This window comes from Aplidium turbinatum, chromosome 11, assembly GCF_918807975.1.
Source record: "Aplidium turbinatum chromosome 11, kaAplTurb1.1, whole genome shotgun sequence".
In the NCBI taxonomy this organism is placed as follows: domain Eukaryota; kingdom Metazoa; phylum Chordata; class Ascidiacea; order Aplousobranchia; family Polyclinidae; genus Aplidium; species Aplidium turbinatum.
This window is the reverse complement of record NC_137482.1, coordinates 852,776-879,066: the sequence shown is the minus strand read 5'-3', so window position 1 is coordinate 879,066 and position 26,291 is coordinate 852,776. Positions and strand designations below refer to the sequence as shown.

Sequence of the window (26,291 nt, the reverse complement as noted above, 5' to 3'; positions counted from 1 at the left end):
GATCCTGGGAATGAGTAACTTCTGAAAGGTTGTACCTAGCAGTTCACATTCTTGTAGAAGCTTTGATCTGGACCCGGTTACCGAGATTGGCAAGAAGTTTGATCTTGTCTGGATTATTGTACCCACTGGCAGTGGCGGCTCGTGTAATGGTGCTGTGGCGCTGCAGCTCCACCAATTTTTTGGGCTCATTCTGCCCGTAAAACACGTCGTGATTTTTAATTAAATTTGTTGAAGTTAGCAGACCTTTCCAACTTTTTCGCTTTCTTGACGCCTTCTCAAAGAGGGAAACTACCTTGTTGTCACATGACTTCTACTCAAGCTTGACCGCTATGACTTCGCTATGCGAGGCGCTGTGATTTTCCTTGCGCCTGAGCGCGAGCGTCATAAAAGCAAACAAACCAAGTCGAAGTCACGTGACAATGACGTAGTTTATCAGTCTGGCAATGCTAACGTTCGTGGTTTTGGCGCTGTCTTGAACAGTGCGCCTAGGGTTGCCATATTAGTGATTTTATCGCTAAATTCAAAAAATTTGTCCATTTTTAAAGATGTTTGTCTACATATTTGGGGTTTGGTTATTTGGTTCTTTTTTAACTGTTTTTTAGAACCGATTAAGGTTAATTAATTGTCTTTGACGATTTCCCAACCTACATTAGTTGCAGAACAATACATTGCAAAAGTATTTAGCAACGCTTTCTGTCACAATAATGGCTGCAGAAATTCAATTTATTTTTCCTTGTCTAAATACAAAAGAAACGATATAGTGGAAATAAAACACAGCAACGAAACCAACAAAAAGAAAATATTCAAACCGCAAAAGCCTTATCTTATCATTACAATTTAGAGCTGAAGATGCACGCAGAATGCACCAAATTAAGTGTCATTTTTCAAAATTTTCTGGGGGAGGCCCCCCCACACCCCCCTCCGTTCGACTCGCCTTCGGCGAAGACGCGGGCGGGGCGCGCCCGTCCGCAGCACCACCACTTTCACACCTCACCAGCCGCCACTGCCCACTGGGAGCAGCTGAATGCAATCCTAGCTCAAGCGCACACCCCAGCGCCGTTTGATTTTAAGATTTCTTCGTGCACAAAGTCGGGCGCTTCAGCAACTGACTTATCGGGCGGCTCTAGTGGCAGCATCTAACATCCGGAGGTTAAACTATTGTGCATAAACCTTAAAACACTCGGGCCTATCAAATCCCTAATGACGTCGCCGGCGGCCGTCTCCGTATTTGACGTTGAAACAAACCTTGCGCCAAACAAGGATGAGGAGCGAGAGTTGTCAGAATATTCATGGTGAAAAGCGGCACTGCATCGATAATGGACCTGGCTCGCAACAGATATGCATCTCACTCGCTGGTGTCGCGCCTATCTCGAGAACACACAGACAACTACTGTACAAGATTTATTCAAAAGCACACAACTACAAAAACCAAACGAAGCTTGAGCAAGGAATCGACCTTGTCCACCTTGCTCATGCACAAGTTCCAGCCCCTGGTTAGAACAATAAGGAACAAGATAAACAAACTGACAAGGCAAGCTGAAGCAACAACACAGATATGGTTTGGAAGTGATGACTGACTTAATAACGAGTAAAAATTGCATAAGTTGTGATAGAATGTATCGCACATAATCAAAAGAACTTCATTCATGAACATTTCACATCGATATTTCACATCATTTTCACATAACACACCTACGATACTTGCACAATGTTCAACTCTTAAGGTTATTTTCACAGTAAAAGCTATAAAATCACAGTTCCAATAATATTGTTAAGCACGGAACACAGAGGTACAAATAAGACAATTTTACAATCGAACTGGTGCATGAATGCTGCATGTTTTGAAGGTGTCTCGAGATGTAGTCTACGATTCTGAGTCAAAAATAACAAATCATTCACAAAACACTGTCCGAAAAGCATTTCTTAATAGAGCTCACACAATGGACAATCTAGGAAGAGTTCAAATTTCTTTTCAACATACTTGTTTTGCCACATTGGTGACAACCAACGTGGCACTGTATCTTGGACTAACGTGCAGTTTACAAGAGTTGCCCACCACTAACTGTATGAGAAATGCGATACATATTCCAAAAGCGGGCACACACTGAATGATGCGAGTTTTACATGAAGTTAACGTTGAAGAAAATAACTGTTTCAAAATGCGGTAACATATTCTTATAGCCCTCCACAACACTTGGCATTCGTGATGTGGAGACGGAAAAGTTAACTCCTAGGCACTTTCAGGCTTAAACTTCCTTTCAGCTTACATGAGGAAAGAAGTAACACAGTCATATGAATAGGATAGGGCTTAAAAAATAAGTAAAAAATATAGGCTATATATGAAGCTGAAATAAAATAAAAAAGTGCCAACGAGTACCGCTTGTGCAAGATGCACCCATATAAACATGAAAGCTTAAACATGTGTAAAATTAAGCTAAAGAAACAAGATATAAGTTCAGTCTTTGATCATCAACAACAGTGCCTTAGAACTTTGAATTTACAATCATTGCCAGAGAAAACGACACGGAACAATTGTGCTTCAAAGAGGCCATTTTCATAACTAGACAGAGTCCAAAGCTTAACAACCCTGTCGAAAGGGAAGAACTACGTCACCTAACCTATAATTAATCAATTGATCCAACAAAATTTCACAGCAGTAATGCCTAACAACACAGATACTCAACAGCCAGCAGCCTCAAGCCAAACAAAAAAGCCGCATTAAACGCCGACTCACTGACTTCAGCACCATTCTTCATAGCACATGACTACGGAACTGTGTTCTGAAAGCTAGCACAAATCCTTGCTACCACAGCGAACTCGCAGCATCAAGGCTAAAACTGGTCGTTAATATCTGCATTGTGAAGTAAGCAACGATCATGCATGATCAAACAAACATAGTTGATATTCTTCTAAAAACCTGGAAAATATAATTTTAGTGGGAACCTTCTAAGGATCTCATTAAGGGTGTAGCTGGTTAGGTCTGCTATTGAGGTTTTCAGAATTGCAACTATATACATTACATTAAATAATAGTTTATCATATTACGTTTGCTTGGTTCACTCTGCATGGTAGGCATTGGGCATTTGCCTGGTATTGAGCACTATTTCATAGTGTTGATAATATTATTGTATACAAGCAAGCCAATAGTATTTTTCTGGACACATTTCATCCTTCTGAAAACATGATTAAACTCAACATTCCTAATAATATCAATACTTGTCATTCATAAAAACACATATTTGATGCTAAAACAACTTGAGCACTTGATGTCAGCATGGTAATCACCAACCAAACTTCAAACTGCGAGTTAACATCTCAAGTTCACGTTTTGGAGCTGTTCAATTCTTTCGATAGTGCTCTTTGTGTCAAGGGATAGGTACCTGCTGGCTTCTCCTTGCAGTGATTCGTCATCAAGTAACGTGAGGATTGAGTGCAAGATTTTCTGGTAATTCTCGTCATTGATTACCCCTGTTAAATGACAATACAGATACCCTCCACCAAAAACATCTCCCACTATCGAGGACTGTTGAACAACTCTAGGCCTTTTCAAACACTTCATGAGTTGCAGCAACATGGCATAGTCAGATTTGTCAGCAGTGGTGCAAATTTCATCTCTTGTCACACCAAGAGAGTTATCAACCAATTTATAATCATACATAAAAGGTTTGCAAACCTCCCAGTGCCACCCTCTTTTGTTCCACAGGGTGAGATTGCTTCGTTCACCCAAGCTGCGACGACTCGGAACAAAATCAAACATTTCCTTAAGTTTTATTTCCGCTTCTAAAAGCAGGCTAAACCCTGGACTAGTGTTATTGTACCTGGTGTGGGCTATTGAATTAGAAAATGCTTTAACATCTTCTTCCGAGATCGTCACAAGGTTGTTTACACCAAACAAGCATATTTGCATCTGTTTGGCAACACCCTCACATATTGGATACAAGTATCCACGAAGAGAAGTAAATGCATCACCAAGTTTATCACGAAGTATTTTGTTGGGAGAGTTGTTGCTCAAAGGAATTGACACAAGACGCTGAGTTGGTTGTGGTATTGTCTCACAATTTCTGTGAAAATATTCACTAGCATATGGTGTATTTCTGTAAACAGTCATTGGCCAGTTACAAACTGCACATTCAACTTTATACAGTTTGTCGTCATTTGTCCCGGTGTATATAAGACCTTTCTTTGCCAGGAAGCGTGGGCTGAAGCTGTTGGGAGAAAACTTGCAATGAATGAAGGTGAGCAGTCGAAGCTGTTCATTTGTCATGTTGCAAGTTACCACATCATCTTTTTTTATCACAAAATTGTAATCATCTGTTGTTTTAACATTCAGCATTTGCAGCAAATTTTTTTTCTCCCTTGGGAAATGCTTCAAATCAGTCGTAACAAAGTCCAAAACTATTTTCTTTTTAATCTTGACATATGTACCCCAGTTTGCATCAGTGTCAGCATCATACTTTATGGCTTTTACGTATTTGCTATCCCCCCTTTTCAGTAGAAAGCAAAGTGATTTTAACACATCTAAATGCACATTTCCCAAGTTACATTTTTTGAGAAATTCAACTACTTTAGCTGGAGATGACACTGATGCCAGATACAAAGAAGCCAAATAACGATCCTGTAAAGTTGAACCTCTCTCGAAATGCTCAACTACGACACATTCATATGCTTTCTTCAGTTTATCCCTGACACGTTCTATGACAGAACAACAAATATCTTTCCATTCTCTTCGAGCATCATCAGCAAAGCAAAGACAGAAGATTGTGGATAAAAATACATCAAAATTTTTTGCTATTTCAAATACCATTTTAAAACATTTTATTATGAACCTATACAATGCTAATAAATTAATAATAATAACATATGAGATGTTGTAAAGCAGAATGCTAATTCATCTTTCAATTTCATACATTAAGAAATAAAACAGAGTAACTTTAGCAGATTTAACATAAGGTATTTATTACACACAAAAAATATAACATAATTAAAATAAACTCAAATGTTTTCGACACGTACGTGCGTCCTCATCAAGAATTACTTCAATCTGCACAGGGTTGCCAGATTTAAAAAAAGTAGCTAAAAAAGTAGCAAATTTGCTCCCAAAGTAGCCCAATTTATAGCAGAGGGGCGCGGAAACTATGTTTTGCAACTTCTGGGGGGCTTAGCCCCCCCAAATCCCTCGTGAGTCGTTCTAACACTGACACATTCTTCACGTCTTCTAGATATCCGGGTTCTACTTCACCCAGTCCTTCCTTACTGGGGCCTCGCAGAACTACGTCAGGAAGTGAGTATCTCTTCGAACGTTGATTAGACGTGTTTTGGTGTTAAATCAACATTTGGATCATTTCTTTAAGATCCCAGGTTCCCCAACCCATGTAATTCACCCTCAGCTACCCACACACTGATCTTCAGTATTAAGGTGCACCCAGGCTTCATTCAATCCTGCTAGCTTTGAATTTATACGGGATGCGAAACTCGAAATCTGCCCGTCCATTAGCGTCCAACTGAAGGGCTAACTATGCTGTCTACATGGTATTGCACAATGCCATGTTACTGCATGAGAATGTGTTTTGCACTGGCTGTTTTCACTTGATCGCTTCATTAAAGTGGTATTTGTTATGTTTTTTACAAAAGTATTAATATTTCATAAGGTTATTGCCTATTACATAATAAAGTTGCATGGAGAACGGACAAAACAAGAAAAACAACGACTATATGCGTATTATGCACGTTTATTCTATGAAAGTGTTCACCTTGCCAAACCCACGCTCTGCTTTTGTTTGAGCTGTTAAGAATGCCGCAAAGACGTCATTCGGCTTGCAGGCTGATGAAGCTTGTCCCATATGCCACTATAACTTTGAATTGATTAAACGTTTGAACCCTTCCAGGGCGAGGAACCCGCGAAGACTGTTCGAACAGTTCGCAAGCTTACGAGTGGTAGTTCACGCAAGATTGCGAATATTTGAATTTGTCATCACTTGATTGTGGTTACAGTTTGTAGTTATAATATCTAATCGTCCAATGATATTGATGTGCATTATTTTTGTTTTGTGTACATGCTCGCCAAGTTAATCCACAATACGGCAATAGTCGTTGTTTTATTTTTGTTTTGTCCGTTCATGTAATTTTTTTTTGTGTAATAGGCAATAAACTTGATATGAAATATTACGGTAATACTTTCGTAAAAACATAACAAATAGCATTAATGAAACGACCAAGTGAAAACAGCCAGTGCAAATCAAACATTCTCATGCAGTAACACGGCGTAGTTCAATACAGTGTAGACAGCATAGTTAGCCCTTCAGTTGGACGCGCAGATTTCGAGTTTCGCTCCCGTAGTGTCAAGATATCCCTGGAATTTATATAGGTAGCCTATATAAAATTATAGTTTCGGGAGAGAGTTTGCTTTTTTATACCAAAGACAGGCAAGACACAACAATAACACAGGGTTGAGCATTACAACAGTATATTACATATTTACAAATAGTTCAACATTCAAACGTTTTCGACTTAACTTAAGTCCTCATCAGGAATCTGTAAATAATTATAAACTACAATAAATTTCACTTCTTGACAGTGACTACCGTAACTAACTGACTAACTAAAAGCATCGAGAAACACGCACGATTAAAAGCACTGGAGTGGAAAACATACAGACAGACGAAAAATTACATTAAGAAAAGGCAACTGCATGACTAAGTTACAAACGAATTTGCACCACGGAGTACGTGATACAACTAGGCTAATAAAGATTGAGGAGAATGGAGGCGCCTCCATTCTCCTCAATCTTTATTAGCCTAGTTGTATCACGTACTCCGTGGTGCAAATTCGTTTGTAACTTAGTCATGCAGTTGCCTTTTCTTAATGTAATTTTTCGTCTGTCTGTATGTTTTCCACTCCAGTGCTTTTAATCGTGCGTGTTTCTCGATGCTTTTAGTTAGTCAGTTAGTTACGGTAGTCACTGTCAAGAAGTGAAATTTATTGTAGTTTATAATTATTTACAGATTCCTGATGAGGACTTAAGTTAAGTCGAAAACGTTTGAATGTTGAACTATTTGTAAATATGTAATATACTGTTGTAATGCTCAACCCTGTGTTATTGTTGTGTCTTGCCTGTCTTTGGTATATAAAATTAACTTTTTACAATAAAACTTGTCTCTCAATGCAAAGCTTAATCTTCAACTAATCCCCCCAGGTACACCATCTCCATCGACCATATCGGGTTCGAGTTCGAAGTCCTCCCCTTTGAAAACGAAGATGAAGTCGACGACAAGCCGGATGACGGTATGATGACATCAGTAGTCTACAATCGTAGCAACCGCGTGCTTATTGTTGCCAGTCGGGGTCTCTTTATTTAGTTGCACCTTATAATGGATGAAATAGTGCACCCACCAACAAGTGAGAAAACGTTGAACTGTCTGCCTAGGTGACCAGGCATGCGTTGATGATTCACACATCTACAAGTATGCGAAACAAGTAGCCTATAAGCTTAAGCGGCCACTTTCTCAATCCGAGGATATAGATGGCTACATGAGAGATGTGTGTGTGCTGGCATCATTTTCATCGACGGTGTTGGTTCCTCCGATCTTTGAGCTCATGGGTTGTGTCTGCTTCGGCAAAAACGTCAGAAATTTTGTCTCGATCCGACTTTCGCTTCGATTCCATCTGATTCTTAAATTTGTTGCTGCCAATATACTGGATCTTGTTATGAAAACAAATGAGGAGGTTTCATTCAAATTCCCTTCTATTCAGGGGTGTACATTCGTGGCCTCTTCCTAGAGGGGCGCGGTGGGACCGTGGCAACATGATGATGGGGGAGTCACAACCCAAGAACTTATTTGACAGCCTCCCAGTCATGTGGTTGCAGCCAGGAGAGAGTTCAAAGTTCGTTCCCAAGGCAACGTACACGTGTCCGGTCTACAAGACGAGCGCGCGTCGTGGCACGCTGTCTACCACAGATGAGCGCTTTTTGGTCGCCTACCCGCTACCCCTGGGTACTAGGGCAGGTCGATTTTAAAATTTGATATGGAATAAAGTACCGGTAGTTGCCAATAAGTGAAAAACATCTTTTGCAAGTAAAAAAAATAAGTAGCCTAAAGTGCAACGATCGCTTGCGGAAATACGATTAAATTCTTAAAAGTTGCTCCCCGCGTTTTTTTTGAAAAGCGCGGATATGTAGCGCCGTTAGCGGAAGTCGTCGTAACAGCCGCAAACGCGCGATGATTTTCTCCATACTTTATAGACGATGTAGCAGTGTTGTCAGATTGGGCGATTTATCTGCAATTGGGCTACTTTTAGTTGGGCTTGGCGCCAAAAAATGTTGGTTTGCGACTTGCGCTTTTTTGGGCTACTTTCAGTCTCTTATTTGGCGCGATACGGCGCTTAAATTTGGCAGAATTTTAAGTTGTTTGGCAGTGAATTTTGAGTTGGCAGAATTGAATAATTGGTAGAATTCGACAAGCCTTTGAAAATGTTGGTAAAGTTTCGGTTTATTACAGAAAAAATGACGTTATTTTTTTGATTCGGCATGAGGACTGATTTTACCGCTGACCATTAGCAACTTTGACTGTTGTTACAGCAATGCTGTATTCATTTTCATCCGGGAAAACGGAAGGACTGACTGGCGAGTGGCGAAAGCGAAATTGCACTTGTATCGAATATCGGAAATTATAGTTATGATCTTGGTTTAGTAGTACCATAATTTTTGAAGCAGTTATTGGTGTCTAAGCTATAAATTAAAGTGGGAAAAATTGAATGTCAGTGGAGAAATTTACTGAATGTAAACTGGTCTTCCTTGTTAAACCATAGATCTCTATGGTTTAACAAAGCAAACTCTCTACCAAAGCTTTATCTTCCTTGTATGATGAAAAAAAATTGATGGATTGTTGTACTTTTTGTACCAAGGTGTACGAGTTCAGAAATGCTGCAGGGGAGTATAAATTTGAAGAAGTTGCTCAATTGGCACTAACAATGTAGGCTATAGCCTACCAATCAGCAATGCATTGGTTGAGCGAGCCTTTTCGAGAGTTTCTGCAATCAAAACCAAACTGCAAAATCGTATGGGACCTCAGCTTTTGTCAGCGATTTTGTGGATCAGAACTTTGCTGCAACAATTGGAAAAATGCTGTTGGTCATATGATCACCGGTCATCAATGCTGAAGTATGAAGCTCTATTTATGAATATGAAGCTTCAGCAGTTGATGATAGAATTTTGTCGGGTCTTGGTTCTTGGTAGTTCATCTGAGTTGACGGGCTTATGCTATGCGTTAGCATCTACTATGGAACCATTTGTATCTTGAATTTGAAAATAGAAATTTGTATGAAGTCTGTATAGCATTGTCCCGTCTAAGTTTTTTTCTATTGAACAATGCTTGATTCAATATTGAACATTCTACTTGCAGGCCTCGAAATATCCGGCGGTCATGACCTCCGGAATGACCTCGAATGTCTTCCGAAACCGACTCATTGGTCGGTCATAAATGACCGCCGCAAAATTCTTGACAAAAATAGAGCTAATGCAGCAAAAATATATTTTAAATTTGAATTGTTACAATTGTTTGTTTAACGCGAACAAATACGGAGCTGAAACAATAATAGTACAGGTAATTGCTTTAAAGATCACATTAGAGTGGCGTGGTTAACGAGCTAATGGCAAAAGTAGCCATTTTTACATCATTTCAACGCCTTGCAATGTTGCCTTGAAATAAAGTTGTCTGAACTTTTCCGCAGGATATGCATTCTAATTTTAACAATGAGGATTATTGCGTTACGTTGATCGTTTGTTAAAAAGAAACGTCACAGAGAAGCAAGTCTCAGCTGGGTTCCGCACGTGCTTAGGCGAATGTGGCGACCTTAGTCACGCTGATACTGATAGAAATAGAGTTTCTGCACAGAAGGGAGAGTGGTAGACACATTTGTCTGTTGTAATCGCTTGGCACAACGATTCTATAACGCGAAAACCACGGAATAAGTGATCGTAGTTGCTTTTGTAATAAGGAAATTTGGATTGTTGTTTTTAATTGTGTTTATTGCGTCATTACACGACTGTCAAAACAAAACGCACTGATTTATTTACAAGCAATCTGCTCCAGTAGGCTATACTTTAGGGTCGGTTAATTAAGCCATCAACCATTGCAGAGTTATTCTGTTGTAGAAAATCTTCTTCTACAAACATGACTACAGTCACTACACAATACTGTAGTGTGATTTTGCGCAAAATCTACATGCAAAAAATATGTCCGGTTGAGATATTAAATGTCCGCTGAAAGGGCCAGTCCGGTAGGATATGCTTGACAGCCGGAAAAAAGTACAAATTTCGAGGCCTGTTCTTGTATGTTGTAACAGTGTATGCATTTTGTATGTACACAATCAGCATGATGGACAAAGATGTTGCTTTGTCCATGACTCTTGGTGGCATGCCCCAAAACCCCCCTAGAAAGCTTGCGCCTTCGTCGCTCGACCGTCGATGTCGCAACGACAAATAGACCGATCCATCGCCTAGCAACGTTCAGCCAATCAGAGCGCATGAGAGCAAGCTATCTTCACTGGCCAATTATGTAGCATTGATTTTGTGCAGTTTCGGTCATGTTTATGCTGTTTTCGTGGTGGTAAATAAGAGATTTAGTTTTGGCACTTGCAATTTTGACAACAAATATCCAGAGAAATGCAAAGATATCACTTTCATTTGCTTTCCTAAACCAAAAACAAGATTGGAAGACTGTTTACGTTGGATCAAAGCATATGGTCGGCTTCATGTACAGCTAAACGTGTCAAGAATTAACCTTCATTCATACGTTTGTTTAAAGGTAGGTGGTAACTATACTATCTAGAATCTGAAATTGTTTGCGATCTTATCAAAACAGAAACCGTCTTACAATGCTGCATCAATTGCCTAAACAATCTATTAGCTCTGCTGGGGGGTAGGCTAGTACTGATAGACTGATTTTAATGTTTATTTGTGGTGGTGGTTTTGCAATGTATTAAAATACAATAAATACATGAAGTGTTATTACCATTTTTAGCATTTTGTGGATGGAAAACCTTCTGACATACATCCAGACCCAATTCCAGCTGATGGAATGAAAGTAGCCTACGAACAACTCGAAAGAGCCGAAAAAGAGTTCTGCCAGATATGTCTCATGACAATGATGCAATGAACAGTGAACAAGATGACCATGTACAAAAGAAGCAAAAAAATATTTTAGAAGCACAAAACAATGATAGTTTATGATTATCCATTACATCTCAATTAGTCATTTTGCAATGGGTTAGGCTAACTGGTTTATTTCTTGATTTGTATGAATTAATTAGGCTACTGGTAGTTACGGTAGCCTATACTAGGCTATCGGTATTAACTTATAGGCTATGTTTCGGTTCCTTTTTTTATCTTATGCAACCATTAAATTTATTTATTTAAACAACCATAGTTTACAGGCTATGCTATTTATTGCAGAATCATGCAAGCTGGTAACTCAAAATCAAGCTTTGAAAGAACTTTGTGCTCTAAAAGTGCAATATGAATCGCAATCTCTTCTTTTGCTACAATTGCAAGAAGGGTCATTTTTTAGTGTAAGTTCCATTTTAAATTCTCCTGTTAATGAATTGTTTGCATATTGTACTGGTTTAAGTCACGTGCAATTTAAAACCCTGTTTGATTTTTTGACGCAAAATGCCACAAGTGCCATTAAATACAAAGAATGCAAAGAAAAATGTTTGAAATTGTCTTTGTAAAATCAGCCACTTTTGACTCTTTGCAGGCTAAGAAATGGGTTTCATTGATTGATTGAATCTTTATCCTCGGACTGGGAAAGCTTCTTGCAGAGCTTAATCCTGGCAGTTTTGCATACTTGTAGAGGCTTTTGAATCACTGACGCAGGCCCGGTCACCGAGATTGACAGAGTGAAGTTTCCGATTGTTGAAGTCTTGTTGCTGGGGAATTATTCCATCCATTAGATGCCGCTGAATGGAGAGCAGTCCTTAACGTGCTTTGCTCAAGCGCACACCCCGAGAGTCGAACCAGCGCCGCTATTGATGTTGAAGTTTCTTCGTTCCAGAAGTGACGCGCTAACCAATTGAGCTATCGGGGCCTATAGATTTAATTTTTCACTGAATTGTAACAAATCAAACAAACAAGGTAGCAGTTGCAGCACAGGACACCATCCAGGCTATGTAACTTCTTCTATAAAAATATGATCAACTATTCAAAACATTGATAACACTGCATGGCTATGGCTCTAACAACCCAGTTAAATCGTGTCTTAGAAAGCATTGTTTGCAGCAAGTTTCCGATTTTAAGTTTTTTAAGACATCTCAAATAGGTATTTGTTGTCAAATCTGCAAGTACCGCAGAAGAAAATTCTACTTCTAAAAAATCACAGCATAAATGTGACAGAAACTGCATAAAATCAATGCTACATAATTGGCCAGCGAAGATAGCTTGCTCTCATGCGCTCTGATTGGCTGAACGTTGCTAGGCGATGGATCGGTCTATTGGTAGACACTTTAACGTAGGACAGTTTTCCCACAGAAATAGAATAGATATAGAAGGCTCATAGAGCGCTTTATATGGCACCGTCGCAACTTGCTAGCCGCCATCTTTGTTAGCACATGGTATTCACCGCTGGAGCTTTCTCAAGTTGATATACGTGCTACAAATTGTTTACAAAATGCCTTATTGTGCAGCTATAAACTGCACAAATCGCCTCAAAAAGGGCTGAGGGAAAACTTTTTCAGGGATGGTCGAGCATTTTCAGGGATTGTCGAACATTTTCAGGGGTTGTCAGGCATTGTAGAGTATATAGCTACTTTCATGTATTGTCGATAATTTCCAGACATTGTCTAGGATTTCCAGGCATTGTCGCTCAATATCAGTGGTTGGCAGGTTTGGTAGTCATTATGGAACATTTTCAGGCATTGTCGAACATTTTCAGGGGTTGTGGAGCATTTTCAGGGGTTGTCAAGCATTGCAGAGTAGCTACTTTCAGGCATTGTCTAAGATTTCCAGGCATTGTCGATCATTATCAGTGGTTGACAGGTTTGTTAGGCATTATAGAACATTTTCAGGCATTGTCGAACATTTTCAGGGGTTGTCGAGCATTTTTAGGGGTTGTCAGGCATTGTAGAGTAGCTACTTTCAGGGATTGTTGGGAATTTCCAGACATTGTCCAGGATTTCCAGGCATTTTCGATCATTATCAGTGGTTGACAGGTTTGGTACCGTAGTCATTATGGAACATTTTCAGGCATTGTCGAGCATTTTCAGGGATTGTCGAGCATTTTCAGGGGTTGTCAGGCATTGTAGAGTATAGCTACTTTCAGGCATTGTCGATAATTTCCAGGCATTGTCTAGGATTTCCAGGCATTGTCGATCATTATCAGTGGTTGGCAGGCTTATCAGGCATTATGGAACATTTTCAGGCATTGTCGAACATTTTCAGGGGATGTCGAGCATTTTCAGGGGTTGTCAGGCATTGTAGAGTAGCTACTTTCAGGCATTGTCTAGGATTTCCAGGCATTGTCGATCATTATCAGTGGTTGACAGGTTTGTTAGGCATTATAGAACATTTTCAGGCATTGTCGAACATTTTCAGGGGTTGCCGAGCATTTTCAGGGGTTGTCAGGCATTGTTGGGAATTTCCAGGCATTGTCAATCATTATGAATGGTTTACAGGCTTGTTGTTAGGCATTGTCAGAAATTATCAAGCATTGTCGAACATTTTTAGGTGTCAGGGGTTCTCAGACATTGTAAAGTACCTTAGATTCTTTCTGGCAGGCATTGTCGGCAGTGGCGTAGCTAGGGAATGTGCCGCCCGGGGCGGATTCAGGTTTTGCCGCCCCTTCAAGAAAAAGCATGCAAAACCAGCCCGGATTTAAGGGGGCAGAGGGTGCAGGTACCCTGGACCCCCGAATTTTAAAGGGCCCCCATACGTGAAAAAAGTGTGATTTTGTGTTATTTTTTTTTTCTTTTAGATTTGTAGTTTCTGAAAAATGCTGTGCAGTGGTGGATTAATGCTATTGTAGACGTCGAGGGGGTGTTTCGCGAAAATTTTTTTGAACGGGGGCCGTCCGATCTAAAAGTGCCCCGGGCCCCCCATCAGCTAAATCCGGCCCTGTGTGAAAATGAAATGCGTTTTTTTATCAGATTATAATCAACATCAAAAATCGTCGTCTGAAAGTGCCGCCCCCAGACGTGCCGCCGGGCGGTCCGCCCCTCCCGCCCCCCCCCCACCTGAAAATGTTCGACCATCCCTGAAAATGTTCGACAATGCCTGAAAATGTTCTATAATGACTAAAAAATCTGTCAACCACTGATAATGATCGACAATGCCTGGAAATCCTAGACAATGCCTGAAAGTAGCTACTCTACAATGCCTGACAACCCCTGAAAATGCTCGACATCCCCTGAAAATGTTCGACAATGTCTGATAATGTTCCATAATGCCTAACAAACCCGTCAACCACTGATAATGATCGACAATGCCTGGAAATCCTAGACAATGCTTGAAAGTAGCTACTCTACAATGCTTGACAACCCCTGAAAATGCGCCACAACCCCTGAAAATGTTCGACAATGCCTGAAAATGTTCCATAATGACTACCAAACCTGCCAACCACTGATATTGAGCGACAATGCCTGGAAATCCTAGACAATGCCTGGAAATTATCGACAATGCCTGAAAGTAGCTACTCTACAATGCCTGACAACCCCTCAAAATGCTCGACAACCCCTGAATATGTTTGATAATGCCTGAAAATGTTCGACAATGCCTCACAAGCCTGTCAACCACTGATAATGATCGACAATGCCTGGAAATTCCCAACAATTCCTGAAAGTAGTTAGACTACTCTACAATACATGACAACCCCTGAAAATGCTTGACAACCCCTGAAAATGCTCCACAACCCCCAAAAAGCTGACAATGCCTGACAATACCTGATAATGCCCGACAATGCCTGACAATGGGTATTTAGAGGTACCGGTTGAATAGGCTTTCACGATTGGTTGTGCTAACAAAGATGGCGGCGGGCGCACTCGAGTGGTGCCATCGCGGTGTGTGGAGCGTGAATGGGAATGAGCCTTCTATATCTATTCTATTTCTGTGAGTTTTCCTCACGAATCAGCTGATTCACAAATCGTGTTGCCAACATTTTTTCTGCAATAAAAGGTAATACAAAAAAGGTACATAAAAAAAGTAGGTATCCAGCGGTAAAAAAAAGAAAGAAGTGTCTTCTGAGTATTAACATGTATCAAATGGCTGACATTTTAACCGATGAAACATTTCCTTGTGGACCAGGTGAACGCAGTCATTGTGACTCATGCACATTATGATTGTAGGTGCTAAAATGCGTAACAATCGAAAGCAAATTTTGAAGTGTAAACCATCAGGCTGAGCTTTTACGGCATTATTGCACAGTTAAAATAACAAGGTGATAAACTGTTTTATTTTGATCAACAACGCACGAGTACAAAATAATTGACACAGCGAAAAGAACACAATAAACATAGCCAGGTCAGAGGCTTTAAAGAATCGGCCTGCTACGCCCCGCGAAAATCCTCGGAATTTACTAAATCTTCAAATAAACAAAGTTGCAGCATTTGGTTGTTTTGAAAAAATATCCCAAAATTGGGCATTCTGAGAGTACTTTCGGTCGAAATCAATGGCAAAACTCTGTCAAGTGATGCTGCAACAGAGGGTAAAACGTTTATTTAAATTACATAAAACACATTTGTAAGAGTAAATATAGGCTAGTGGTTGGTGCAATGGTAGACTTCAGTTTGTGAATGAATACCTTTCGCACAAAATACAGCACAGTAGCCTACGTACGCTATCTAATGTTCACATTAGGTCTGAGGTGTAGGCTTCGGGTTCTCTTGGGACTGCTGTTATGTTTATTTGCATCATCACGAGAGCTGACACTGACAGTCTATCAATATCTATAGGCCAATAGCTTAAAAGTCGGTTGGTCAGTCGTATGTATAAAAATATTTCGGGGGAGCAATTGCCCCTGCTGACTACGCCCTTGGTTGTGTAGCCTATCTGAAATTTCACTGGATCTAACTCTCTCAGTGCTTAAAAGTAATGTGAGCATACAAGCTAGGTGATTCCCTGATTTAATCAATCTTGAATAGCTCAGTCTAACCTTAAAAAGCAGAAGACTGGTGGTTGTCTACACTCCACAACGTGCAAACCCTAGATTGGGCAAACACATCAAAGCTATGAAAAACTACTGTTTGTTTTGCGAGTCTGAGCATATTTTCACAATCAGTAGATCTTGTCTTTCTTTATTGTGCTTAGCTGCTTACGAGGGACACGCAAGCCTGGATTAACCATTGTGCTAGGGTGTGCTAAAGCACAGGGGCCCCGCAGACAAAGGGCCCCACTTTTCCTAAAAATAAATAAAATATAATAACAAATTTTTCCTGAAAAAAGTTTTCAAGAAATTTTGACATTGGTCCAAATTTCAAAAAATTAAGAAAAGTGGGGTCCCTCTGTCTAAAAAAAGTAACACATTTATCAATAGCCAGAAAAAAGTCGTTCGACTGAATTTCATGTTAGTTTTCTAAATCCTATTGGTAGTTCGTAGTGAATGAAAGAGCAGTTTAGAAAAAAAAATTCAGAATAACCTTACATTGCACTTTGCAGTGTAGTGTGCAGTACTAACAGTGGTCCCTTGCTACAATGTTTTTCCTTGCACGGTTTCGTTGATTAAATGTGTGTGATTTTGCATCCATTATAACGTAAACATTGTTGACTTAATTTGCACATGCTTATTTAATCATCGATCACGTGCTATTTCAAAGTTACCAAACTTACCTAAGCAAGGCTCGGTTTCCTCTGCAAGCGAAACCAGCTTAGGCCTACTTCCATTACGCTCCACGTAAGCTGGTAAGGGCCCCCATAAAATTCATTAGCACAGGGGCCCCATTTGATCTTAATCCGGGCCTGGGGACACGCATAATGGTTTTACGTGTTTATGCCAACATGCAGTGGCGGTCGACGGCCACACAACTAAATTTTCAACAACTGATTTGGTTGGTTAGAAGCAGTCGAAAAATTTTCAAAATCTTACCAGAAACATATTACCTAAGCTACTATTATTGCTATCTAATCCTAATGATTTTAACTCACGAGATTTGAGCAGAGTTAATAGCAGGACTGTATTGAAATGGCAGTAGATATATGGTAGATGGATATTTAATATGACGATTGATAATGGTAGATATTTACACAATCCACCTTCACTGACACATTGCATGCTGTGTTCACTGTTCATATAAGTACAAGTTTGGCTCCAGGTCCCCTGCGGTAACAAACACGTATATTAGCCCTAAAAAGGGGGGGTTTCACGGTTGCCAGCCGCTCATTGTCGCCTGGGTTGAAAGAAAGAACAAGCAAGCCTGTTCTATACAGAGCATCTCCACTGCTATACACAGCTTAATTGAAAATTCCAAAAGGCTTACAGCGGAAAATGTTGACAATGCAAATGATAAGCACTTAAAAGGTTTGCTTCCTCATTTCATCTAAGGAAGACACTGCACACGCAGACTTCATCATATCTGCTTTCTCCCCATGACGATGCGCGTATGCATTAGGTTTTGTTCGCTTAGGCAATGGATCACGTGCAAACGCAATGCCAGGTTTGCGCTTCCGCACAACTTTAAGAAATTTCTTCACATCCTTTCGAATTGTTAATCCTGCAGGCTGCATCAGAATTGCAACGTGATGCAATATAATCTCTCATCGTGGACAATTGACCAAGTGCATTTGTCACGTCTGCGTCTTCTTCCACATTATACACCACACATTGAACATTTCATTGACAACAGTCCGCATTTCCTTTATGGTGTTCAGTCTTGCGTTGCTTAAAATATTGCTTGGGCCGGGTACGTCTTGAAGAATCTGTTCCATGTGAGTGTCAGACGCAAAACAACTTGAGTCACACACTTCAGCAGAGTCTGGTGGGCGCTCACGCCCAGGCCTAACTGCTAAGCTGTCAACTACGCACGGGTCGAGAACAATGAAAGGGGAATTTGCGTAACCAAGTAGGAAAAGTCTCCCAAGACACATGGGCAACGTGTTGAATAACCGCAAACATGTGCTTGCACGGAAGAAGATGCTTCTGGAAATCATCGCAGAAACAATTGGGGATGGTACTTTCTCCACCAAACGTTACGCGATAGATTAATTCCGACGAAGCACTTCTTACAAGAAATGCATCTCCAACTTGAGAAATGGAGGTGTATGGAATTTCATCCGATGAAGCAATTCTTCTCAGAAAGTTACCGATCACCTCTTTTGGTCTATTGTACAAATACTCTGGAATGGAGGAGTTGTACTGACGATAGAATTCCGAAGAAAAGATTTTGTTGTTCGTACCTGTAAAGCAAGCAAACAGTGCTCAAAAGCAACATCTTATAGCTGATAGGTCGGACTACAAAAGTAGCCCCGCAAAAGTACGGTCAGCCTTAATAATGTCAGTATGGTTATTGTTTAGGACGGTATGTGCAGTTGCGCACGTTCATTCGAAAATGACATGACAGTTTAGGCATTCTTGAAATTTAATATCTAGCATTCTAACCCTTCAAGGCTTACAATAAATGGTAGTACTGTAATTGCAGTTGTACCACAATAACACAGCATGGTAATTCTCACTCACCGATGCTTGTTGTCAGGAAGGAATTCTTTACGAATTATCGCTACAAGAGCTGACAAAGATTTATCCCTCCGTGTTCGAATGTATGACTCCTTCAGTGTTCTGTTTTGGCGTTCCACTCCATTGTTTGTGTGGAAGGTTACGCTCCACTTGTTGGCTCGATAAAACCACACCCAACGCTGCAAATATTTTTAGCTCAGTACATTGCAATTTTATCCAGCAGTGAACGTTGCAAAATTAATGCTGTGAATGCTTGCATTGAGTTACTCATTCAACGAACCTGCCTTTCTGGAAGCCAAGCATTTTCAATGTATCTTTGAAGCTTGGGGTTATTCATCCAGCACTTGCTGGTTTTGAAATCATTTAGTGCATCTGTGAAGGACTGCTCAGAAGCGGCTTTAGCCAATTCGCGCAAATGACCCATTACAGCTGGTTTGTTGTCACCAACACCATTGTCGCTTCTTCTAGTCCATCTTTCCCAAGCTTACTCTCTATGGAAATCGCACAGAAGCACTAAACAATCTGCAAAAGAAATACGAGAAAAAATTTAACTGCTTTTCGATTTGGTGAAAAAGTCCGTTTCGTGACCCACCCTACTACTTATGCTCCTCTTGATGAAAGATAGTTTGGTGACCCATGCAATAAAGTATCGATGTACGCTATATCTTTAATTTCACTTTTTTTAACTAACTGACATGTGGTTGTGTGAGTCTCTACTTTTCATTTCTTGCTTTATTGGCAACTCTACCATGCTGACATCCCCAGTAGTGAGTGCATGCAATGACAAAAAGAACTCCTGATGTTTCGTCCCACTGCAGTCTGCTCTTTAAACCACCTAATACATGAACAATGGACATATATGCAGAGATTATGATACAGCACACTTATCTCATATAAGCAATACATTTGTGCCACTTGAAGCCGAAGCCAAAAGCTTACTGCATCACATTACCAGCTTTGTTTTTCTTTCCCTTTATAAATTTTGTTGTTTCTTTTTCAAATTCTTCAACACTTTTAGTCGCACATTCCCATGAAGAAAACCACTGCAAACAATGTATTGATAGTATCTAGAACAGGAGTCTACAAACACTTTTGGTACAATCCTAAAAACTAGTTCATGTTGTATATCCTCCTTGGATAGCAATGCAATAACAACAAAGTATAGCAAACACCTTTACAGTTTACAGGTACAATAGTTTTATTCGTTGCTAGTTTAAATTGTTTTGCAACCCAAAGCTGAAAGTTGCGTGACCAAAGTTTAGGTTGCAACCCACTATTTGCAGACCTTTCCTTTACAAGACTGAAAAGGCAATCCGGTGTTTGCTGCGTTGTAGGATACATGAGTGGCAATCACTTCATTGGATGATCACAATATCTGGAACAATACAAGTTGGACCTTTTCGACGATAACAAATTTACTCACCTTTACATCAAAATTTTGAGTGATGTCTTCACCATCTTCATTGTGTTGAAATGTTTCACCAACACTGTTCTCTTTTTGTCTTGCATCTTGTAACTATGAATACAATTTCAATTGTCTTTGAAACTTTTAGAGTTACACTTGTCATTGCAAAGGTTAACCATAAGTGTAAGTAACACATTTATAGTAGAGTGGGGAAAAAAGAATTGTTGAGCTGGTACGTATTGTAAGTACGCTACTACTGTAAGACCTTGTCAACTGCAGGGAACTTGACTCTATACTCATCTTCTTAGTCATCTGAAAAGAATTGGTGCCAGCACAACGTGCACGAAGAACAGGTTGTATCTTCAATTTCGCATCTTCTGAAAGAACCTCATTTGACACCTGCCAAATAAAGAGAAAGCTGCAGCACAACATTTCACCAAACTGTATGAAACTTGCATTCATTTTCATTCACGCAGAGCAATCCGTAGTGAAACCTCACCGTTATGTCTTGTATGGATGTTTTTTCAACAAAACAATAATTCACATTCCCGACAAATACAAACAATGATACTTACTTGAAAGTCAGGAAACTTAACCACTTTTGATAGGTGAATTGTTGTATACTTGCTAATTTTTCCAGTGCATTCCTGAAATGCAGACAGGAATAAGAAAGTTAATACTGTACAATTTGGCCTACTTTAGATTGATGTTTCACAATAATGACAATATAGGGGAAGATGGGAACACTTTGAAGACATTTTCTAAATTTAACTGCTACATACAAGAATTAAAGGAAGTGTAAATAAACTTTTATGAAACTTATATTGTATTCCAAAGTTATTGCATAAAAAAGGTAGAAAATAGAAGCGCCGCCTTTGCACAATTTTGGTTTGGTTGGCTGGTTTTTGATTGCTTATCCTCAGACTGACAAAGCCTTTGATAGGTTATTTCTAGTAGTTTTTCATTCTTGCAGAGGCTTCTGACGCAGGGGCAGTTACCGACATAGGCAGAGTGAACTTTTTGGATTGTTGTTGCTGGAAAATTAGTCGTGCCGCTGAATGGATAGCAGTCCTGAAATGTGTTGCTCAAGAGAACCGAACCAGCGCTGCTTGATCTTGAGTTGGGCGTGTTACCACTAAGCTAACAGGGCGGACGTTATTCAAACAAATAAACATTCTGTTTAAAGCAACGCCATTTAAAGTGTCCCCACTTTTCTGTACTAGCAAAACTTCTTGGTGCAAAGAAGTAGAAGGCTTAGCAATCTCAAAACTAGTCAGACAGTGTAAAAACAGTATGATGACAGTATCAAAATGTTTCCCATGTTAATACAAGGCTGTATAAAGTAAAACATGTTCTTTCTTAATAAAGCATGAACAGTGAAGATTTTATATATAACTAGGTGCTCATGTGTACTTAAATTCAAAAGAAAACAACAGACTTGGCTACTTACAGACCCAACTTTCGCTGATGAGACAAAGTCAGCTCTTTGGATAATGACATATGGTGTTTTTGTGGAATCCCAGAAAATGTTTCGACGTTTTGCCAAAGCTAATACAAATAAATCATTTTCATGCAAGTCACTTTAGTGTTAGCCTATACAGTTAAAAATCAACTTCCATTTGCTAGGCCATCTTCAGTGGGTGCAACCTAGTTTGTACCCTGAACAGTTCGTACCCTGAAAAGATCGAGAAAAAAAATTAAAAAAGCCGAGGTCGCTGATCGCAGTTTAATAGCACAAAGCACGAAGTCGCTGATCGCAGTTTAATAACACAAAGCACGAAGTCGCTGATCGGAGTTTCCGCAAACAACCTCGAGAGTTAGGGTTAACGGAAACTGCGGAAAAATATTTGCAGAAACTGGGATCAGCGAGGGTTAGAGAGCATAGATTACTCGATGGTTAGAGTTAGGGTAAAGGTTAGCGGAAACTGCGGAAAAATGTTTGCGGAAACTGCGATCAGCGAGGGTTAGAGCATAGATTACTGAGTAATTATCACTCTATGGTTAGAGTTAGGGTAAAGGTTAGCGGAAACTGCGGAAAAATGTTTACAGAAACTGCGATCAGCGAGGGTTAGAGCATAGATTACTCTATGGTAAGGGTTAGCGGAAACTACGGAAAAATGTTTGCGAAAACTGCGATCAGCGAGGGTTAGAGCATAGATTAGTCTATGGTTAGGGTTAGCGGAAACATGTTCGCGGAAACTGCGATGAGCGAAGGTTAGCATTAGGGTAGAAGGGTTACGGTTAGCAGAAACTGCGATCAGCGACTTCGGCTTTGTGCTATCTTTCTCTCGATTTTTTCATGGGGAAAAATTTAAAAGGTTTGTGAAAACTGCGATCAGCGACTTCCGCTTTTTTTAATTTTTTCTCTCGATCTTTTCAGGGTACGAACTAGGTTGCATCCATCTTCAGTTAAGTTGACAGCAAACAACACACAATCAACCAAGACAATGTATCTCCTCTTGACTTTTCCCATTGTTCACTGAAAGAGTGAGTCAGTAATCACGTAAGCAATTCCAGTAATAGAGTTAACACACACTCAAGGGCAGGAACATCTGCTGAAAAAGGCCGAAGTCTAGGTACTGGTATCATAGAAAGTTGTTCTTACAAAACTGAAGTAGAGCAAAAAGCCTACTTACGAAGTTCATTAAAATGTTTGTGCATAAATTTCCCTCCACTTTTCCGTCCAAACTCTTTGATAGCTTCAAGAGTATCCGCTTCACTTGTAAACCACTGCACAAAATAACATTGCAATGCAGACGTTGCAAAATGCAACAATTAAAATGATGTACGGTAACAACCGAATTTTGCAGAATCACAAACGGACCCTGGGAGGCAAAGCCCAATGCCCCCATGCGTTCGCCACTGGCTACACTTGATCAAAGGAAATAGTGAGTCATTTGTACAACAGCTTAATTCAAGCAAAATACGAGACTAAAAGTCAAACACTGTAATTTACAATGAAATACCTTTTTAACTCTTACAACAATAGAGCGTACAACAGAATGGTGCGGTATGCTTCCACGCAAAGCAATTAAACAAAAACAACAGATCTACTGCGCGATGACAAACTACCGTATGCCACCGTGCCAATAGGTCCGAGTGAATGAAAGAAAAGTAAGCAAACCTCTAGTCAAAGCACTAGAAAAAACGCAAGGTGACCACCTCACTACTAGTGATGCAGTGCCGGTCTTAGGGCATTTCGGGCCCTGTGCGGAATATGATTTGCGGGCCCCAATGACAATGATCCAATTCAGTAGCGTAGCTAGGTATTTTGAAAGGAGAAGGGGGGTTTCACGGTCGGCGGCGAAGCTTGACGGTGTGATCGCCGAAGGCGACACCCAGCGGCGGGGGGTCTGGGGGGCTTCCCACAAAAAATTTTGAAAAATTACTTTGAATTTGGGGCATTCTGAGAGCATGTTCAAAATTTGGGTATGAATATTACTGTAAAATGGTGCTGTCAGGTGGCATGGCAAAAGGATAAGATCATACATTCTTGGGCATTTTTCGGAAATAAAGCTATGTTATGTCTAGATGCAACCTATTTCGTCCCCTGAAAAATTCGTATCCCGATTTCGTACCCTGAAATCGGAGTAACAAAATCAAATTTCGTCCCCTTAAAAGATCGAGAGAAATTTGAAATGTTTGCGGCAACTCCGATTAGCAACTTCGGCTATGTTGTTTTTTTTTCTCGATCTTTTCAGGGGACGAAATAGGTTGCACCCGTTGAGTCTTTCTTGTTGCTAATTCCTTTGTTGAATTCACTTGTTGAATTTTTCTATTGGAAATGACAAAACTACTGCTTTTTCTGAGTAAATTGCGGGCCCCCTAATTTGCGGGCCCTGTGCGATCGCACGGTTTGCACACCCCAAAGACCGGCACTGAGTGATGCAAGCCGCGCCGCGCCGCGCCGCGTACGCGGCCGCTTTTGACTTTTTCGCCGCGTGCCGCGCCGCGCCGCGTGGAAGGTTGAAATGACAAAGCCGCGCCGCGCCGCTTGCCGCGTAAACTTTCAAGAAATTAATTTTTCGTAAACGTAAACTTTCAAGAAATTAAACTTTCGTAAACGTAAACTTTCAACTTTTCAAGAATCAGCTATGAAACTTCAAATTTAAATTGGAAACACGGATCAGTTATTTTTCCCTTCGGAAACCCTAAGATGGAAAGCTATGCAAATGCAAATTGCAAATGGCTTGCAGTTGACAGGGTTTTAGGGCTTGCTTGTCAGGGAAGCTGTACGAATGTTTTTGGTTAGTAGCCTAGCTGATAAGCTCAGTTACCAGGCTATAGGCCTAGCGCAACTACCGCATTATTTACTATATCAGTTAGCCCAGTGAGTTCAGGCTATAAGTTTTACTCTTGTGTGTGTAGTTCATATAGCCACTGGCATTATAATTGCATTATTGCTTACAAAAAGTGTTCAAAAGTCCTGATACTGGATCCAGGAACATTCTATTTGTCTTAGTTTGTATTATGTCTTAGAACTTAGATGCATTGCTGATAAGAGAATATGATCTGGTTAGCCTGGCCAATTAGTGCACAACTGTATTGGTACTAGGTTACCAGTTATATGCCATGGATGCTTTTTCCTACAATTGACTTTCTAAACAATAACTCGTTAAAATATTTTTTTTTAATTTTGTAATTTGCGGTGTGCGGTGCGGTGCAGTGTCAAAGTTCCAGATAAATTGCGGTGTGCGGTGCGGTGCGCGGATAGATGAGTCAGTTGCGGTGCGGTGTGCGGATAAAAATTTTGGGTTCGCTGCATCTCTACTCACTACACTGTTACCGTACTAACCACCAAAAAGTAAAATCCTCCACAGACCTACAAAGGCTACCCCGGGACACAAGTAAACTGACGTTTTTAGCGGGAAGTCAATACCAACGCATTTTCGGCGCCAACAATCATAATGGCGTGAGTCACATGACTGAAATCAGCTGATTCGTGAGGAAAACTGTCCTACGTTAAAGCATAGATATCTTATATAAGATATCTATGGTTAAAGTGTCTACCCGGTCTATTGGGCTACTTTTAGATTGCTTTGGCGCATTTTTGGGCTCTTTTTTTTAAAAAAATCTGGCAACACTGATGTAGGCCTACCTAATCACAGTAAGTTAGCGGAAAATCAGGCGCGAATCTAAGAGTTTTTTTCGGGGGGGGCCAGAAAATTTGAAAATCAATTAAAAAGAAAGAAAAAGCTAAACAGATATGAACAATGATACTACGACATATACGATATGCTATAAAATAGACATTAAAACAACCATTTTCATCAATTGTGATGCCGAGGGACTAATATCAGCTGTTTAGAAGCATATCAAACCATTTGATGCGGAAACATACAATTTCTACAATTTTTCACAAAATTTCGGGGGGGCCCGGGCCCCCCCCATAAATCCGCGCCTGAGCGGAATTGTATAAGAATAGGAGACCTGAACAGTGAAAAGTTGTTGTTTAGCTCAAATTGAAATTAAGCACTTAATTCAGTGATAAACTGCAGGCCTAGTGCTTGTTATAAGCCTGACGCGTCTCTATATACTTAGGCTATTCATTAGATTGAATACCGTAACCTAATCAGCTTATCATTACAGCATTGGAGATGTGCTTCTTACATGAATATAATAGATCGTGTTGAATGTGAATCATAATGTTTTCCCCTTTTTTATTCTTAGAATTTAATGCGCATGAACCGATGTAAAACCTGTCGCACGTTTTCGGGATTGTGTACGGTATTGGACTTTGATCAGCAGTTGAGTTCAGGGTTGCCATATTGGCGTTTTTCCTGCCAAATTCCACAAATTTGGCGTTTTTTGAAAGCGTTTGGCAGGAGAAAATTACGTTTGGCAGTTTGGCATTTTTTTGGCATTTTTTATTTTTGTGTCTGGCATTTTTTTGTAATTATTACGGTACTGGTACAACTCACCTCTACAGTTTTTTCAAAAACTTTTATTAATGAAAGTCCATCAAAAAACTTTAATTTATGGAGTGGAAACTCCGAATTCCTGATTTATTGAAATCAGGGTTGTCAGTTTGGAATAATTGATTCCAGATCTGGAATTCCAGATCTGGAATCAAAACGAACTGTCTAGTAGGGAAAAAAAATGTCTGGAATCTGGAATAATTTTTAGAAGCAAATTGGGATTGTTTAGACAAGTCTAGATTGTTTCGGTAATTGTCTTTTTTTTCATTGCATTTAGTAGCTGCAACGCGTGCGGGTAACTTTCTGCACTTTGTTTGA

At 40.0% G+C, this 26,291-nt stretch overlaps 1 protein-coding gene and 1 pseudogene across 1 annotated transcript; one reads left to right on the top strand and one right to left on the bottom strand.

Annotated features, from left to right (window-relative positions):
* Window positions 1-4,996: 4,996 nt before the first annotated feature.
* On the top strand, window positions 4,997-10,481 carry LOC145779667 (dynein axonemal heavy chain 3-like; annotated as a pseudogene).
* Window positions 10,482-18,713: 8,232 nt separating this feature from the next.
* Window positions 18,714-25,822, bottom strand: LOC145779666 (uncharacterized). Its single transcript, XM_082591305.1, has 8 exons — window positions 25,643-25,822; window positions 22,692-22,785; window positions 21,506-21,603; window positions 20,631-20,702; window positions 20,321-20,454; window positions 20,074-20,166; window positions 18,931-19,693; window positions 18,714-18,829 (listed from the first exon to the last, which is right to left on the bottom strand). The coding sequence occupies exons 1-6, from the start codon at window positions 25,820-25,822 to the stop codon at window positions 20,076-20,078; spliced, it is 669 nt and encodes a 222-aa protein (XP_082447431.1). The 3' UTR covers window positions 18,714-18,829; window positions 18,931-19,693; window positions 20,074-20,075.
* Window positions 25,823-26,291: the final 469 nt, after the last annotated feature.

Coding starts and splice junctions, on each gene's coding strand:
- LOC145779666 (XM_082591305.1), bottom strand. CDS start 25,822: ATGGCAACCCTGAACTCAACTGCTGATCAAAGTCCAATACCGTACACA. Junction 22,786..25,642: donor AGAAGCACATCTCCAATGCT/GTAATGATAAGC, acceptor TATTTTGTGCAG/TGGTTTACAAGTGAAGCGGA. Junction 20,455..20,630: donor TTAAGTTTCCTGACTTTCAA/GTAAGTATCATT, acceptor TTTATTTGGCAG/GTGTCAAATGAGGTTCTTTC.